The sequence below is a fragment of the Humulus lupulus genome, chromosome 5, assembly GCF_963169125.1.
Source record: "Humulus lupulus chromosome 5, drHumLupu1.1, whole genome shotgun sequence".
Taxonomy (NCBI): domain Eukaryota; kingdom Viridiplantae; phylum Streptophyta; class Magnoliopsida; order Rosales; family Cannabaceae; genus Humulus; species Humulus lupulus.
Genome location: NC_084797.1, coordinates 120,365,685 through 120,383,424, shown reverse-complemented (window position 1 = coordinate 120,383,424; position 17,740 = coordinate 120,365,685). Strand labels below are relative to the sequence as shown.

At 41.7% G+C, this 17,740-nt stretch overlaps 3 protein-coding genes across 3 annotated transcripts; 1 reads left to right on the top strand and 2 right to left on the bottom strand.

Annotated features, from left to right (window-relative positions):
• Positions 1 to 3,221: 3,221 nt before the first annotated feature.
• Positions 3,222 to 5,551, top strand: LOC133779423 (uncharacterized). Its single transcript, XM_062219386.1, has 4 exons — positions 3,222 to 3,302; positions 3,642 to 4,520; positions 4,804 to 5,318; positions 5,416 to 5,551. The coding sequence occupies exons 1-4, from the start codon at positions 3,222 to 3,224 to the stop codon at positions 5,549 to 5,551; spliced, it is 1,611 nt and encodes a 536-aa protein (XP_062075370.1).
• A 510-nt stretch (positions 5,552 to 6,061) lies between these two features.
• On the bottom strand, positions 6,062 to 7,855 carry LOC133779422 (uncharacterized). Its single transcript, XM_062219385.1, has one exon. The coding sequence runs from the start codon at positions 7,853 to 7,855 to the stop codon at positions 6,062 to 6,064; it is 1,794 nt and encodes a 597-aa protein (XP_062075369.1).
• Positions 7,856 to 7,885: 30 nt separating this feature from the next.
• LOC133780580 (uncharacterized) lies at positions 7,886 to 9,027 on the bottom strand. Its single transcript, XM_062220235.1, has 2 exons — positions 8,936 to 9,027; positions 7,886 to 8,592 (listed from the first exon to the last, which is right to left on the bottom strand). Exons 1-2 carry the CDS (start codon positions 8,937 to 8,939, stop codon positions 8,189 to 8,191), a joined length of 408 nt encoding a protein of 135 aa, XP_062076219.1. The 5' UTR covers positions 8,940 to 9,027; the 3' UTR covers positions 7,886 to 8,188.
• Between the last annotated feature and the right edge of the window lie 8,713 nt (positions 9,028 to 17,740).

Sequence of the window (17,740 nt, the reverse complement as noted above, 5' to 3'; positions counted from 1 at the left end):
GACTCGTTTAAATTCATTTTTGTTTAACCAAATTAAAAAGTTATTTTTAGAACACAACACAAAACTGACCAATTCAAGTCATCTTCTCTAGGGACGGCAAGAAATATTTGCTTATTATATACCAAAATGACCCTCTCAAAGAGTAGGCCGCGATAATATCATTCTTGAGCCCAAACAACTGATGATGTCGTCAGAAAAAGCTTCAACGTTAAAAAAAAATAATTAACCAAGCAAAATAGTAACTTAAAAAATACATTTTGGTGACTTATTGAAGTTAATTTTTGGGATTTTTTCTTAACAAAATTAAAATGTAACTAAAATGGCAATTTTCAACCATAGAACATAACCATTCCTCATTTATAGAGGTGGCGTGGTCTCTATAGTACAATACTATTTGTATTTGCTAAAGAGGCGTTCGGAAAATAAGTTGTAAAAAAAAAAAAATTAATAACCAAAACATTATTTAGAGAAGCATTTATATAAATATATATCTATATATGAAAATTCTAATGTAATCTCTTAAAAAGGATGCATAGTGCATCATTTTTTTTATTTTGGCATAGAGAAGTTATAATCACAATTTTTCTTATAAGTGTTTATTGGAGTTATTTAGGACATCCTGCAAGTTTTTAGGAAATTTTGAATTATTTAGGGTACCGAAATTAGAGTTTAAATAATTATTGTACACGCGTATAAATAAAAACAGACACGTGTGCAGCAAACTGTTTGAACTTTGATTTTGCGCTCTAAATAATTAAAAATAAATAAAAATTTACAAAATATCTTAAATAACTACAATAAACATTGTTATATAAATAAAATTATAAATAAAATTAAGATTATAACTCCCAAAATAAAAATGAATTTACCAGTACATCCTTTTTAGGAGTTGCTCCATACCCTATAATTTTAAGTTGATTTTAACTTAACAAATAGGTAGTTCTTACGTTATAGCAAAAAAATAAAATAAATAAGAAGTAATTCTTTTACGACCTAGAGTGGCCAGCTATTTTGTTATATGGTGTTTAATAAAATAAAATTATATATATCTTAAAAAAAAAAAAAAAAGACAAAACAAGACAAGACAAGAAGCAACTATTGCGTTTAATATAATAAAAATTATATAAAGATAAGAAAGATGACCGGAAGCATTGGCTTTTCTCAATTCATAGTGGAAAAGGGTGAAGAAAGAGACAAAGAAAAGGGTGTTACAGAGTGTGGTATGTGTTATTTTTAAAGGGAAATTTGATATAATATGCTAAAAAATTAAACCCAAAAAATAAAGATAGGAAAGATATCCCACTCTTTCAATTTCTTCCCCAAAATACCCCTGACTTTTCAACTTCCCCTCATTTTCACTAACTCCCTTCTCTCTCCTGAATTCTCGGCATCTTTCTACTGACCAGGGAACTCTTCGTGCATGGAACCCAGCCACCCTGCAACGCACACGAACCCACACAAACTAGCGACCCACACCGAACCAGCAACCCACACGAATACACCGAACCCAGCGACGAACCCACACGAGCCCAACCACCCCGCAACGCCACACCGAACCCAGCGACCCACACGAACACACCAAACCCAGCGACAAACCCACACGGACCCAGTGACCCACGCGGACCAAGGAACCCAGTGACCCACACCGAACCCACACGAACCCAGTGACCCACGCGGACCAAGGAACCCAGTGACCCACATCGAACCCACACGAACCCAGTGACCCACGCGGACCAAGGAACGAAAGGCCGGACCTCCGAGAATCGCACCAATCTCCGATCACCGTCACCACCGCCATTTGAACCCACGGGAACCAAGGTTTGTTTTTTATATTTTTCTTTTAATTTCTCTTTTTAATTCGAACCAAATTGGTGTATTTGAGGTTAGTTTGTTATTTTAGAACTGAATTCTGTGATTAATGTTCATATTTATACTATTTTGTGTTTGGGGAAGAATCTGGGTATCGGGACTGCTTTTTCTTTGGTTTCTTATAAATTTGCGATATTAAGCGATGTTTGTGCGACTTATCAAGGCAAGTATGGTTGCTTGGCGTTGTTTGTGTCTGATTTGTGATTTTTGAATGACATTTGGGCGATATTGTCCGATTATGTAGGGAAAATAATGATAGTTTATGGCATTTGTGTTGTTTTGCGATATTGAGCTATTTGAGCGAAAGTCAAGGTACTCATAGTTTTAGCGATGTTTGTGCGATGTTTGTGCGATTATATTGGATAGGTTTGCGATTTTAATTTAAAAACCTTATACATTTTTTATGCGATTCATTGCGATGTTTGTGCGATTCATAATTGTAGTTTTGCGAGGTTTTGCGAGGTTTTGCGAGTTCTTTTGCGACATTTGTGCGATTATAAATCCTGTTTTTAAAAATGCAGATGGCTCCAGAGCTCGTTCTCCCATTGTCCGAGCATTTTCCAGGGCGTATCAGCTACAGAGGGAGCGGGTACTTCACTGCTATAAAGGATAAGTTCGAAGCCTTTAAGTTGACTGATAAGGTGAAGGAAAGTCCCTTCGGATCTTTTTGGAATGCCAGTGTTCTTCAATTCTCCGGGGTGATTGTGCATCAACTGTTATTGAGGAAAAAGAAAAGTCAGTGAAGTTAAAAACGATGAAGTGTGGTTTTACGTGGGTAAAACGGAAACCAGATTTGGGAGGTCTGAGTTCGGTTTGATCACAGGCCTAAAGATGAGCGGTGACCCCTCGACAGCAGAATTGAATACACAATGTGATTTTGATCGGATACTGTGGGACTATTTCAACAATGCGAAAAGGGTGGCCTTCAAAACCCTTTGGCTAGCTTTTGAGGCGTGTGATGTTGAAGATGATGTTTACAAGCTGGGTTTATGTGCTTTTGTTGAAGGCGTTCTGTTGTCACGGTCCGAGGGTGTGTATATTTGGACTGATATGCTGAAGTTAGTTGAAAATGTAGATAACTTCTTTGAGTATCCTTGGGGCTCCTTTCTTATCAGAAGCTGTTGTCTTCCACAGCTAAAAATATGCAGCAGCTACGGCAAAACTACCTGGATAAGTTGTCGAGCAAGAAAGATAAGAAGAAGAAGAAATCCAAGAAGGAGAAAAAAGTTACTCAACTAGAAGCGAAGTACAATATGTACGGATATGCACCGGCCCTGCAATATTGGGCGTTTGAGGTCATGCAAGATGTGGGGAAGAAGTATGGGTAGTGCAAAGGGAGCAGATTCCCTAGAATGTTGAACTGGAGCACCCCCGTTACTGTTACGAAACACGATGTGAAGCAAACTGATGTGGCACTGCTGTTTGAGAAAAGGGTATGTGAATCTTTCTCTATTTCTCATTGTTGTTCTGATATATTTTGCCTTCAGTATTATTTGCGATATATGTTCGAGTTTTACGCGACATTTGTGCGACAACATTTTTCTTTATGCGATTTACATTATCTGTTTTGCGACATATTTGCGACATTATGCGATTTTTTATTTTGTAATTTATATTTGATTTCTTTTAAAAATATTAGCGACATAATTACGACTTCTTGCGACATAAATGCGATTTTTATTACTTTGTTGATATTATAATTTTGCGACATTATGCGATGTTTCTTCGAGTTTCTGCGATATTGATTGTTTTCTAATTTTTTGGTTATGCAGATGGTTGTTCTTCAAATCTTGCACCCTCGGAATTGGGAGGTTGAATACTGGAAGTCCAATTGTGAGGGTGAAGTTCCCACGGTGGATATGGGCTCAGATGAGATGGAAGAAACAGAAGCTGGAACACAAGATTCCACTCAATTCGAGACCCAAGCAAACCCGGTGGCGGAATATGTTCAAACTGCAAAAATCATTCCACCATCACCACCAAAAGAACAAACAGAGCCGTCCACATCAGGCACTGTGCCTCCAACCTCAACTCCTGCAGCCAATGACGCCGACTACCTTGGGTTGGCGAAGAGATTGGAGAAGGTCGAAGCTCAACAAATAGCAATTATGGCTGCACAGAATGAGATGAAGACTACGTTTGAGAGTAGTCAGACTGAGATGAAGAAGCTTATCATGGATCAACTTGCGACCGTGATAAGTTTGTTACAGAAGCAACCATCACAGCCAGCAGAGGATGAACGTCGTCAGTATAATTCTGGTTCTGAAGACGATGTGTACCCTGAAGATTGGGAACCCAACGTAGATGAGGTTCCTTCTACTCCAACGGATGCCATTATTATGGCCATCGGAGATACGCAGTCTCAGGATGTGCAACAGTTGTATGGGCCACCGGCTGGAGTGGAATTTGTGAGGAGGGCAAAATGGAAGCCAGTGTATTTGAAGGACTACACAGCGGGGAAGAAGAAACAACGAACTGGTCCTGTTGAGGTTGATACTTTGAGGCCAACAGACCCACGACTCTACAAATTTTTCAAAAGGTGGATTACTTACTCGAGGGACAACCGCCGTCCTAGAGAAGTGCACATTGGCATTGCCGATCGGAGTTGGTTCGTGAAATTGATGGTGGAGCACGAATGGATCGACGATTCTGTAAGTACTTGTTTCTTAACTGTTTTCTCATTTTGAACAATACATCATTTTATTTGCGATATTTAGCGATGTATAAGTTGATTGTTTGTTTAAATCGTAATTAAATCGCTTTAAGTCGCTCAGAAAATCGCGAAAATGGTACATTGGGATATGTGTGACGTTTGGCGATGTCTGTGCGACATAAAGCGATTTAATTACAGAAATTGTGTTTTATGCGACTTGTTTGCGACATTTGTGCGAATTTTTTGCGATTCGATTCTAACCATTTTTATTTCAAATGCAGCAAATTGATGCCATATTCCACTTGTTGAGAAGAAGGAGGAAGCTCTTCCCTGAGGTGTACACTACGAATTGTGTGGTTCTGGACACATCTGCTCCACAAATATTTTCAATGTACTGGAATTGTCATGATGGCGACAGAAGCACATTTATCTGGGATGAGTCAGTTATTGATTATGTGAGGGGGATGGAGCATCGACACTTGCCTTGTTGGGAGAACCAGGAGTACATCTACTTCACATTGAACCTTCCTGCTGAGAAGCATTGGGTGGCTGTTGAGGTAGATATTGAGAATTGGCAAATTGTTGTATATGACTGTGATATCGGCGCCACGACTGAGGAAAATATAAAGTCATATTTGAAGCCTTATACCGAGATATTTGCATCCTTATTGCGGGCTTCTGGTTATTTTAAGACCAACAGTTATGTATTTCCGGTTGAAACAGGTGATCTCAGCCAGCTCCCACCAATGCATTATAAACGAGCTACTCCGGAAGTTGTACCGCAACCGGAAAGCAGGTAAATGTCTCTTTTCGTATTTATTTTATTTTGTACTCCATTATGAATTACTTTACTAAATTGTTACTAATAATTACCAATATCTTTTTATTTGCAGTGGCGATTGTGGAATATATGCCATTGAATACGTGGAGCACCGAATGTTGGATCGGTCGTTTGAGAAAGTTAACAATGATAACATGCTCACCTTTAGACATAGGTGGTGTGTTGACTTATTTTACCAGAATGTATAATATTTACGACACTATTATATTTACGACACTATTATATTTTGTCAGATTAGTAAAATATGTTAGAAATCGTCTTTAATCGCTAATTTCGCTTTGAAAATGGCACATTGTCGCACATTTACATCGTCTGAAATCGCATTTATCGCACAAAAATTGCATAATTAATCTCAATAGTTTCTGGTGTAAATTTAAAAAAAATCGCAAATATATCGCAAAAGAATCGCATAAAAATCGCATAATTAATCTTCATAGATTCCTGGTGTGCATTAACTGAGCATCGCAAAATATATCGCACAAAATCGCAATACTAATTGCAAAAACATCGCCAGCTATCGCAAAATTGGAAAAAAAATCTACTTTGACCCTGTTAAAAATTCTACATGGTTCACACATTCCTGTATAAAAAAAAAGGTTAAAAAACTGTAACAGCAACCAGGAATACAACACAAAAATCCAGTCCAAAAATAAGTGCATTACAACTAATATAGATAAGTACACTAATAGAGAAAAGCTTCAAATTCGAGCTTTGCATGTATCTCTGTTGTGCCCCGAACCACCGCAGTTAGTACAATGGCGAGGTTCCACAACCACTTGACCATTAGACGGGCGACGCTTCGTCGGTCTTCTACCCGCATTGCTCTTCCTAGGGCGACCCACCGGTTTTTTATCCACTGGTACCCCGACTCTCATGTTCTTGATGTGTTCCGGTAGTACCCAATCATCCTCCTCGCCGACAACATTAATTGTTGCATCGTAGGTCTTCTTCCACGTGTCTTTTGTGTAGTACGGGGAGCTAAATGCGTACAGGCTAGCATTTTGACTAATTACTGCGGCACATGCATGAGGACAAGGGATTTTTAGCAATTGGAACATTCTGCATGTGCATGTTCTCTCGACTAAGTCCACATCACCACCTCTCTGACCTTCAGGACCCGTACCAACGTTAAATAATTGCCCACCATTACGATAGACAGTCCTGAACCTACCATCTTCATGTTGTGCTTTTAAATCCTTCTCAAAAGTAGTTGCCAAAGGGGTAGTGCACTTACTTGCATTTTCGAGACGATCAGCAAACCAATTTTGCAGTGTGAACCTGGTGAATTCAACCAAAGTAGTTATTGGATATTTCCTGAATTCTTCTGTCACGTTGTTGAAGCTTTCAGCGGCGTTGCTTGTCATTATGTTGTATCGATCGCCTGGACAATAAGGACGAGCCCACTTTTCAAGCCCTATTTGCTCGACGTATGTAGCAATGGGAGGATCCATCCGTTTGAGCACCTCAAAATGTCTATCACATTCATTTTTCGACCATGTGTAGGCTGCCAGCCATATTTGCGTGTTACATACATCAGTCTTGAAATTGTGCGTGACATTCATAGTAATATGTTTAAAGCAAAAACAATGGCATGCTTCGGGGAAAACGACCTCGACAGCATGTTCAATGCTCTGATGCCTATCCGATACGAACACAAGGTTTTCAACCTCCCCAATGGCTTCCCTTAACTTCTGCAAGAAATACTTCCAAGAGTCGTGGTTCTCACTGTCGACAATTGCAAAGGCCATCGGAAACAATTGGTTTTTTGCATCGTACGCAACAGCAAGTAACATTGTGCCCCCATACTTTGTCCTCAAGAATGTTCCGTCAATACTAATCACAGGACGACAAAACTTAAATCCCCTCCTACAAGCATCCAGTGACCAAAAATAGTACTTGAACCGGTCGTCCTCTCTCACAATGTCAGTAATAGTACCTGGATTCTTCTGTTCCAGCATGTACAAGTAACCATATAACTTTGCATAAGATTCTGCTGGCATACCCCTCACATACGTAAGTGCCTTCTCTCTACACCTCCAAGCCTTCTCATAACTAATCTTGATGCCATAATCCTTAAACATATCCCTCTGTATGTCTTTTGCCATGTACTTAGTTCCATCTGATGTGTACTTTTCCTTAATAATGTGGCCAATAACCCACGGTGCTGCTTGACGGTGATCAGAATTTCTAGAATCCAAGTTACATGTGTGTTCGTTGTGGAACACAGTAACCTCGAACATGTCATAACGTGCCTTCTTCCTCCCCCTTAATCTCCATTTACAATTTTGATCCTTGCAAGTAACGTACAACACATCAGTGCCAGACTTCTTCACCATCCACTCAAAATTCTTTTTCAGTGCATACCTTCCCACTACATTCTTAAATTCTTCCTTGTTTGTGTACAACTTGCCAAGATGTATCTCCCCTGAAGGCGTACCACTAAGAGATGTCGTATAGACATGATTTTCCTCTATGTCTTCCCTAGTCCACATAAGAGGTTTAAATTTGGTACAAACTTCAAATTCAGAAGCAGGAGTACTAATGGAAGGACCTGGCCGACTGCTACTAGTTCCTGGTGTTTGGTGATTCTCACTACGGGGGGGTCTTCTTTGTCGCTCTGCTTGGTTGCTTGGAGTTAGTTCCAACCTCAAGGGAGGTACCTGTACAGCTCCATCAACTTCCAGCTCCACATCATCATCCTCATCCAAATCTACCACAGGATCATCGTTGTAATAGGGACCATCGAACTCATCTAAATGATCAAATGCGATATCGGCTCTATGGTCATCTATATTATTAGGTAGTTGCTCATTCAAACCAACCCCCTAATCATTTTCTGGGACAAAGGTCCCTACCACACTTCGAGGGGTTACAGATGGGGGAGTAGGCTCCAAATTCACATTCTTCTTCACCTTAGTCACAAATAGTGGCAGCAAGTTGTCCACACTCATCTTTGCCTTCATGCTCAAAAACACTCGTAGTTGACTATCTTTCACTAAAACCTCCGGCGGAAACTTGGTGCCTTTCATGTACATGTAACAGACTTCTAATTTCAGTTCATACACCAAAGGATCCACATCCAACTCTTCATACAAAACTTCACGCAACTTTTCCAAAGTAGTGTCAATGTCAAACATCAACGTCTTACTTGTTAGGGAATTGAATACCAAGTTGAAACCCTCGATAGCCCAAACACCATCATACAATACAGCCACAAATACAGTTGAATCTGTCACAAACACAAAAATTTAAAGTCGCCCACAAATCGCCCAAAAATCGCACTAAAATCGCCCAAAATACTTAGTTTTTGCCACACATATAACATCGCACAAAATCGCAATGGCATCGTTCAAATGTCGCATAGTTTCATCCCTAACCTCTGACTTTGGTATAAATCGCACAAAATCGCAAAAAAAAAACGAAAAACCCAGAAACAAACGCAGAAAACGGAACATAGTCTACTTTCATTTCAGAACACAAAATGGACAAAATACAACCAACAATGTGCAGATCCATACAACTTACACTAAATATAACAAAAGCCAACAATATTTTGCATAAAAAACACTTACCCATTGCTTTTGGGGTGAGAAAAATGAATGTGGAGGTCGGTTGAGTGTGTGGAAGGTCCGGCTGAGGTCTGGCTGAGGTCGTGGTGGGTGGAGGTCCGGCTGACTGCAAGCCGTGGTGGTTTTTTTTGGTCTGAGAGAGAGAGAGTGAGAGAGAGAGAGAGAAATGAAGGTGACTTTTTTTGGTTTAGAAGAAGGGTATTTTTGGGATGAAAAAGAATTAAAAGAATAGTTAAAAAATATATAATTAGATAGTATAATTAAACACCATGGGTTTAATTTTAGCCTAAAATGTAAAATTTCCCTTTTTAAATCCGGTATGACCTTAGGTATTTTTATAAATGAAAAATGTCACGTTATTTATGTAATTCAAATTTAATTTACCATACCATTTGTAAACTTTCCATTTTTCAATCCTTGCATATTAAACTTATTTTATTTGTTTCTTTAGGGTGTATTAAGAAAGTCACTATATAATTGGAATTTTGTGTAATTTAAAGTAATTACTTAAATTGACGTGTTTGTCAAATCATGTAATTACACAGTAATCATATAATTAGAGGTAATTGAGATGTCTCAATTACAATCACTAATTCTCATAGTCCCCCATGGAAATTGAATGTAATTACTAAATACTATCAATTTTAAATAGTATTTATTACATAATATCATTTTTCTGTGTAATTACTAACTGTTTTGTCAAACATGACAATAGAAATTCATAAGTAATTACCGCTTAACATCCAAACACACCTTATATTTTAAAATATAGTGTAATGACTAACCTAATAATTACACAGTTACTTCTAAACATACTCTTAGTAGAGCAACTATCTAGTAGATGTTTAGGGAATGACTTCTAAGACATTCAATTCTAATGTGCATCAACAATTCTATTTAGCGCTTATTAATCATAAGAGGAAATCTCCCTCGAGACTCCTTGGCTCTCTATCTTCCCTTCTAAGAAAACCCTAGCACCTCCTTCCTTCAACTTTGATGGTATAGTAATTTTTCTCCCTGACTCTACTTTACCCTCAAGTTCATAGTTTGTATCTTTTTCTTCCCTCAATGACTAGACGAATTCCAAGAGTAGGACACTTAGCTATGAGTAGGGGTAACAATTCATGTCATATTCATGTTTATGTCATGGTGGGTTAGCGTGTCTAACTGGTCAACCCTAACCCAACCCGTTTATATTTCGTGTTAAAAAATCTCAATCCTAACCTAACCTGTCGTGTTCACGTGTTGGCTAGACTTATCTTACACTACTTGTTGATCAACATGATTAGTATCACATATTTGATTTATTTTACATTTTTTATTGTGTCAATCTATTTGACTCATTTGAATATTACACTATATTAAAATATATAAAGTTTCAAATAAACAAAATTGATGAATTAAATAATTTATCACAAAATATTAAAATAATAAACAACATTATTAATATCAATTAATTATCAAGTTTGAATAAGTTATGTTATATTCCTTTAAGAAATTTTTTATGGAACATATATAATATTTCAACTATAAATTAAAAAATTTATTGATAAACTAAATATGAACGGGTCAATTCGTGTCAATTTCATGTCACATGGGTGTTAGGAATAGTTGTTGTGATTGGTTAAATTGGTTATGCACGAAGAGGTGCAAGAACCATAACAATTTCACAAAAGTCAACATGTGAGAGTTGACTTTCAGTATAGGCATTTATAAATCATCTTTGGGCCCAAATTGTTTCTTTGGAGTATATGAGAGTACCCAAAAAGTTTGAGAGCATTTAGGGATGTTTTGAGACAAATTTTGGAGCGTCAACACAGAGGCGTCGGCGATAAGTTGCCTCTGGGAGGTGACATGTCGCATGGCCAAACAATGGTACTGGTGCTAGGCGACGCATCGCCTGGAAAGTGATGCATAGCCTGGGCCATCCATACGAGTCAGTACAGTGACGTGTTTTTTTCTCCAAAATTCAAATTAAAATCTTTAATCTCATTGGTTGAGTCTAATGAGGTTCCTATACTATTTAAATGGTTCATTTGAGTTAATTGGTGACTTGATTACTCACCTCTCTCTCTCTAAAAGAACTATCTCTCTTTCTCTCTAGCTTTCAAGATTACTAGTGTACGCCCTGAAGATTCAGCACGTACCTTGTTGAGACAGCTCAGGTACAGCGGGCTAATAAAAAGTTGTAATCTATGCACTACGTGTTCACCTCTCATCCGAGAACATTCAGTGTCATCCCCTATACAAATAGCTCGAGCTATTGAGGCATTTAGTAACCTATCACCAGGAACCATTTTGTGTAAAATGGCATCAAAAGGCATGAGCTAACATTACGTTAAGCTCGTGATACGACAAAGGTCTGACGTACCTCAGGGTCTTTATAAAGTTGACCACGCAATATAAACGTGCATAAAATAGACATCACGTGTCTGTTTTATTCCCAAATTCTCGGATACGCAATATAAACGTGCGTGATCAGACACAACACGCTTGATTTACCTTTTTTATCTATTGATTAGACCACACTTCAATGTAAAATTTAGATATTAATCATCAATGTTGCAGAGATGATGTGAAGGATCAAGAGATCACGGGATGACCCCAATACCTACCCAGAGATCATTCTCCTATAAATATCAGGATCCTGGGTAGTGCAAGGGGTTGGATTCTTTCTGTAATGCAAATACTCTGTAAAAATAGAGAGAAGTTTATAGAAATAATATCGACTCGTGGACTAGGGGGATTTTAACCTCCGAACCACGTAAAAAGGAGTGATCATTTTCTTGGCAGCTAATTGCCAACATCCTTGAGCATTATCATTATCATTTTCTTAGTACGGTTTATCATTAAGCACTGATCCATCCTAGTTATTCATATAATTCGCTGTTGGCGAAAAACTGCGTCAACAGTTTGGTGCTTTCATTGAAAGGTTTTAGATTAGTGCTATCACGAAAAGTTCATCATGGTGGTCACTCGCTCAAGGCATGGTAACAAAACGGATCAGCATGGTGGGCAGGAGGCTCACCATACCGCTGTATCCAATGAACAAAACCTGAAGATTCAGCAACGATCTGGGAAGCAGCCGATCGGCCATGATGACACTGGAAGTTCAGCGCCTCTACCGCCAAATCCGAACCCGGGTTACCTGACGGCGGTGCAGATGGAAAACATGCAGTTGAGGAGCCATCTAGCCAAAGCAAATAAGAAAATCGAGGAAGTCTTGGCCCGGCTACCCCCTCTTGCGACTGACATTAACGTCGAAAAGAGGCAAAGCAGGACTCACAAGTCCCGCTGGGATAGTCGGCCCAGGCCCAGTCGATCGGTTAGAACCTCAACCCCGAGTTCTGCGCCCCTGCGCGCCATCACCAGGAAACTATGTTTGATGATTTTCCTAAGGACCATCAACGAGCTAGCCGGTCAGTCAGAACTTCAACCCCAAGTTCGGCTCCACCTTCGAATGCATCCAGGAGAGCTTGCGACGGTTCAAGAAGGAGGTCTGGGGGGAGCTCTCATGGTCAACCTGCTCTGGCTAGCCCCCTCGCGCAGCTATCATATCACCAGACAGAAAGGGCTGGAGGCGTTGGAGCAGAGAGACCGCGGGCTAGATTGGTCCGACCTGACGGAACTAGAATTGCATCACCGATCAAACATCCTCCTTCACCGATAAGATATCCATCTCCTCCTCATCTTGCTCGAGACATTCCTGCATACGGAAACAACAGGAGGAATCTTCTTCTCGCTTTTCCTGCTCATCCCCCACGAGTGCACGGAAATTTCCCAGGTCCTCACCTTCGGCAGCAGGGTCCGAGCTTCTCTAATGGAAGTTATTGGACCAAAATCCACCAAAGTGGCAGATCTGGTGGGGATCTAAGAAATCATCGAAATTCGGCACAAAGCCCTCGAGCCACCCCGTGGATCGACCTTCGAGATCGCCTCAACTCGCAAAGAGGAGATCCGACCAAAAATGAAAGTCATGCTCACCGAGAGGATGGTCCTTCCAAAATACGTGACAACGAGAATGTCCCACCAAACCAAACTCAAGCTTGGAGGGACAATAACTCGCCTAATGCATACAATGGGACGGGAGCTATTGAACATCCCAAAAATAACCAAGGGATCAAAGACCAAACCCTCGAAAGGTTAGCACAGATGGAGGAGCTAATGAAGAGGCTCCTATCAGAAAAGGGAAAAGACGAATACAACTCGGGGGACGAGCTCGAGCTCTTTGCCCCCAACATCGCAGCAACGGCGTACCCACCGGGATTCAGGATGCCCCATCTATCTAAATTCGATGGGGACGGAGATCCGTCGGATCACTTGGGGATGTTCAACACCTTGATGATGGCCCATAATATCGGGCCCGAGCTGAGATGCTTGATATTACCTTCGACTCTGATCGGGCCAGCTAGGCAATGGTTTAAACAATATAAGAAGCATTCTATTAGCTCGGGGAAAAGTTTCTCTGACGATTTCAAGAGGGCATTCTGAGCTTCTCAAGCAGTTCGTGTCAAGGCGGACTCCCTGTCAAACGTAAAGCAACAGCCAGGAGAACCCTTAAAAGCTTATTTGAGCAGGTTTGCCAACGTGGCAGCCCGAGCTAGAGACGCGGACGAAAGTTCCAGACTCATGGCTATGAGAACTGGAATCCTTGTTGGGGGCGATTTGTGGAAAGAAATCCAGAGGAAGGGTGTCAGCACCGTGGATGAATTCATGAACAAGGCCCAGAGATGGATAAACTTGGAAGAAGCACGAGCGTCGGTCGCAGGAACTGGCCAAGTCCCTAACCAGCCCGCTTGAGTAGAAACGGACGTCGTAACTATGACTCAAGCCGTTACCTAGAATAACCAGGGGGGAGGAAGTAAGAGAAAGGGAAATGGAGAGGGCGGCCATAATGGTCCTAAGAAAAACAAGCCCGTGGAGAAGTTCAAACCAGTCTACTCTACTTATGCCGACCTCACGGATACTAGAGAGCATATTTTTCTGGAAAATTCTGCTCGCCTTCCATGGAAAAAGCCGGAGCCCTTGAAAAATCAAAGGGCAAAAAGGGACCCTTCCAAATTTTTTCGATTCCACAATGAAATTGGTCACAACACAGACGATTACAGGCATTTGAAGGATGAGATCGAGACACTCATTAGGGTCGGGCCCTTGGCCCAGTATGCACGGAATCGAGTCCCTTCCAGTCAGCCCGCTGGGCAAAGCTCTCAACAAGCTTCAGAGGCTCCTATGAACCACCCCGGGGCTCGGTTAAATCAAGATACCCCTCCTCCCATAATGGGGGAAGAAATAACCACCATCTCCAGAGGCCCTCATCTGGCAGGCACGAGCAGAGGTGCCCAGAAGAGATACATCAATGAACTAAGGTCTCATAACGGAGTTGAGTTTATCCCGGAGCAACATCTTCCTAAACAACAGCGATTGGAGAGACAACCAATCAGTTTTACCGAAGAAGATGCTAGTCATGTCCAATTCCCGCACAACGATCCTCTAGTCATAACCGCCCAGCTCGCCAATCGGAGAGTTAGAAGGAGACTAGTTGATAATGGAAGTTCGGTGAACCTGTTGTTTCGGTCCACGCTAGAAAAAATGGGGTTGTCTATAACTGAGCTGAAGGCCACCTCCATGATGTTGTACGGGTTTTCTGGCGAAGGGTCGACAGCGATAGGAACAATCGAGTTAGTAATAACCTTGTGTGAGGGAACCCAAACTGTTTCCAAGCTCCTCTATTTTGTGGTCATTGATTGTCCCACCGCGTACAATGTAATTTTGGGTCGGCCTACGTTGATGGCATTCGAAGCCATAACTTATATCCGCCACCTCGTAGTCAAATTCCTGTCTTCTATGGGGATATGTACGATTCGAGGCGATCAGATCGCTGCCAGGGAATGCTATAGCATTTCCATGAAGGGAAAGTCACAACCCGGGCAGCAGATGATGGCCATCCAAGACGGGAATGAGGAATCCCAAGAAGTGAGGGATAGCCTTGCGATAGAAGAACCTCAGCAAGCCAACGGCGCAGGTACGATCCTGAGTGATGATATCGACCCAAGAATAGGCAAAGAAAGATCCGAGCTCCAGGCTATCGAAGAGCTCGAAGAGGTAAACATCGATCCTAAAGACCCTTCGAGGGTGGTTAGGCTTGGGAAAAACCTTGGCGGCGAGAGAAAGGCGGAGCTTCTGAAATTTATGCAAGGAAATCTAGACGTTTTCGCCTGGGCTCATGAAGACATGGTAGGGATCAGCCCGAGCGTCATCATGCATACCCTTAACTTGGACAAAAGCATGCCTGCGAAGTCTCAGAAACAGAGGCGTCTGGGCACGATCCGAGCTGCGGCCCTAGAAGAGGAAGTAGCTCGGCTTTTAAAATACGGCTTTATTCGCGAAGCAAAATACCTGATATGGGTCACCAATCCCGTTCTGGTTCCAAAACCTAACGGAAAGTGGCAGACCTGCATCGACTTCTCTGACCTAAATAAAGCATGTCCCAAGGATTGCTTCCCCTTGCCGAGAATTAACCAATTGGTGGATGCCACAGCGGGACACGAGCTCATGTCCTTCATGGATGCATACTCTGGTTACAACCAGATCGCTATGAATCCCATGGACCAGGATCATACAAGCTTCATGACTCCAACCAACGTCTATTGTTATAAAGTCATGCCCTTCGGGCTAAAGAACGCAGGGGCTACATATAAGAGATTGGTCAACAGAATGTTCGCAAATCAAAGCAGGAAAAACATGGAAGTGTATGTTGATGACATGTTGGTCAAGTCAAAAACTGCTGATAACCATGTTCCCAATATGAATGAGTGTTTTGAGATCCTAAGGAAGTATGGTATGAGGCTGAATCCCCAAAAATGTACCTTCGGGGTGGCATCGGGAAAATTGTTGGGGTTCATGTCAACACTAGAGGGATAGAGGCAAACCCTGACAAAATCAGATCGCTGCTCGAAATGCCATCGCCCAGGTCGCGAAAAGATGTCCAGAGTCTGACAGGAAGAGTGGCAGCCCTTAATCGGTTTATTTCCAAGTCTACTGACAAGTGTTTGCCATTCTATAACTTGCTCCAGGGGAACATAAAGCTTGAATGGACCGAAGAGTGCGAGCAGGCCTTCCTCAATCTAAAAATGCATTTAGCAAAGCCACCGATGTTATCTAAACCAACGGCAAGAGAGCCTTTTTTTTTTCTTTACTTAGCTGTTACGGAAGATGCGGCTAGTGCCGTGCTGGTCCGGGAAGAGGACCGAGTTCAAAAGCCAGTCTATTACATTAGCAAAAGACTTCTCAGAGCTGAATCGCCGTATCCTTTAATGGAAAAGATGGCTTTCTGCTTATCACAGCCTCTAGAAAGCTTAGGCCGTACTTCCAGTCCCATTCAATCCACGTTATGACCGATCAACCTTTAAGGCAGGTACTCTAGAAACCTGAGGCATCGAGATGTCTTTTGAAATGGGCTATCAAGCTCAGCCAGTTCGAAATATTGTACGTGCCATAGACAGCAATCAAAAGCCAAGCTCTGGCTAATTTCATGGTTGAATGCACTGGATTCCAAGAGGAATCTGTGGGAGAACCGGTGCAAGCCTTGTGGAAAGTCTTTGTGGATGGTTCATCAAAAGAAAACGGGTCCGGAGCTGGAATCATTTTGATATCCCTAGAGGGGCATCGTTTCCACTCTGCGTTACGATTCAGATTCGAGGCGTCCAACAACGAGGCTGAATACGAACCTCTATTAGCTGGCCTTAGAGTGGCAAAGGAGTTGAAGGCCAGGGTCGTCCAGTGCTACAATGATTCCCACCTCGTGGTAAACCAAGTATAAGGGGAATACCAAGCTCGGGGAACCAAGATGGTGGCCTATCTGGCCAAGGTGAAGACAGAGCTATCTGAATTTGAATACAGCTTAGTCAAGCAAATCCCTCAAGAGTAGAACACCAATGATGATGCTCTAGCAAGACTCACGACCTCAAAGGAGGCGAAATCCTTGAGCCTGATACCGATGGACTTCTTGGAAAAACCAAGTGTGGTGGAAAGCACAAGGGAGGTCGAGATGATCGATACCAGGCCAACATGGATGACTCCCACAGTCGAATACCTTACAACAGGGAAGTTACCCGACGAGCGAAATGACGCGAGGAAGATACTCTATCAAGCTCCAAGGTATACAATCATAGACGGGCGTGGCCTTTTCTTGCCTCTTCTGCGATGCGTTCTGCCGAAGGAGGCTAAAACCATTTTGCAGGAGGGGTATGAAGGCTTTTGTGGAGATCACGTCGGGGGGGAAAACCTGGCCTTAAAAATATTGAGGCAAGGATATTATTGGCCCACTCTATCAAAGGACTCAATTTCCTACGTCCGAAAGTGTGACAAATGCCAACTATTTGCTGTGATCGCCCGAGCTCCACCAGTCGAGCTGAAGATGATCTCGTCCCCATGGCCATTCGCGATCTGGGGAATTGATTTAATTGGAGCCCTGCCCACAGGAAAAGGAGGAGTTCGTTATGCAATCGTGACCATTGACTATTTCACGAAATGGGCAGAAGCAGAGCCCATGGCAACAATAACGTCAAAGAGAGTCCTCGATTTTGTGGTTAAGAATATTGTCTGCCAGTTCGGACTGCCAAAGAAGATCGTATCAGACAATGGAACCCAGTTCGATAGCGACCTCTTCACCGAATTTTGTGGAAGGCATGACATAATTAAGAGTTTCTCCTTAGTGACCTACCACTAGGCTAATGGGCAAGTCAAAGCTGTGAACAAAACACTCAAGGCGAGCCTTAAAAAGAGGCTAGACGAGGCCAAGGGAGTTTG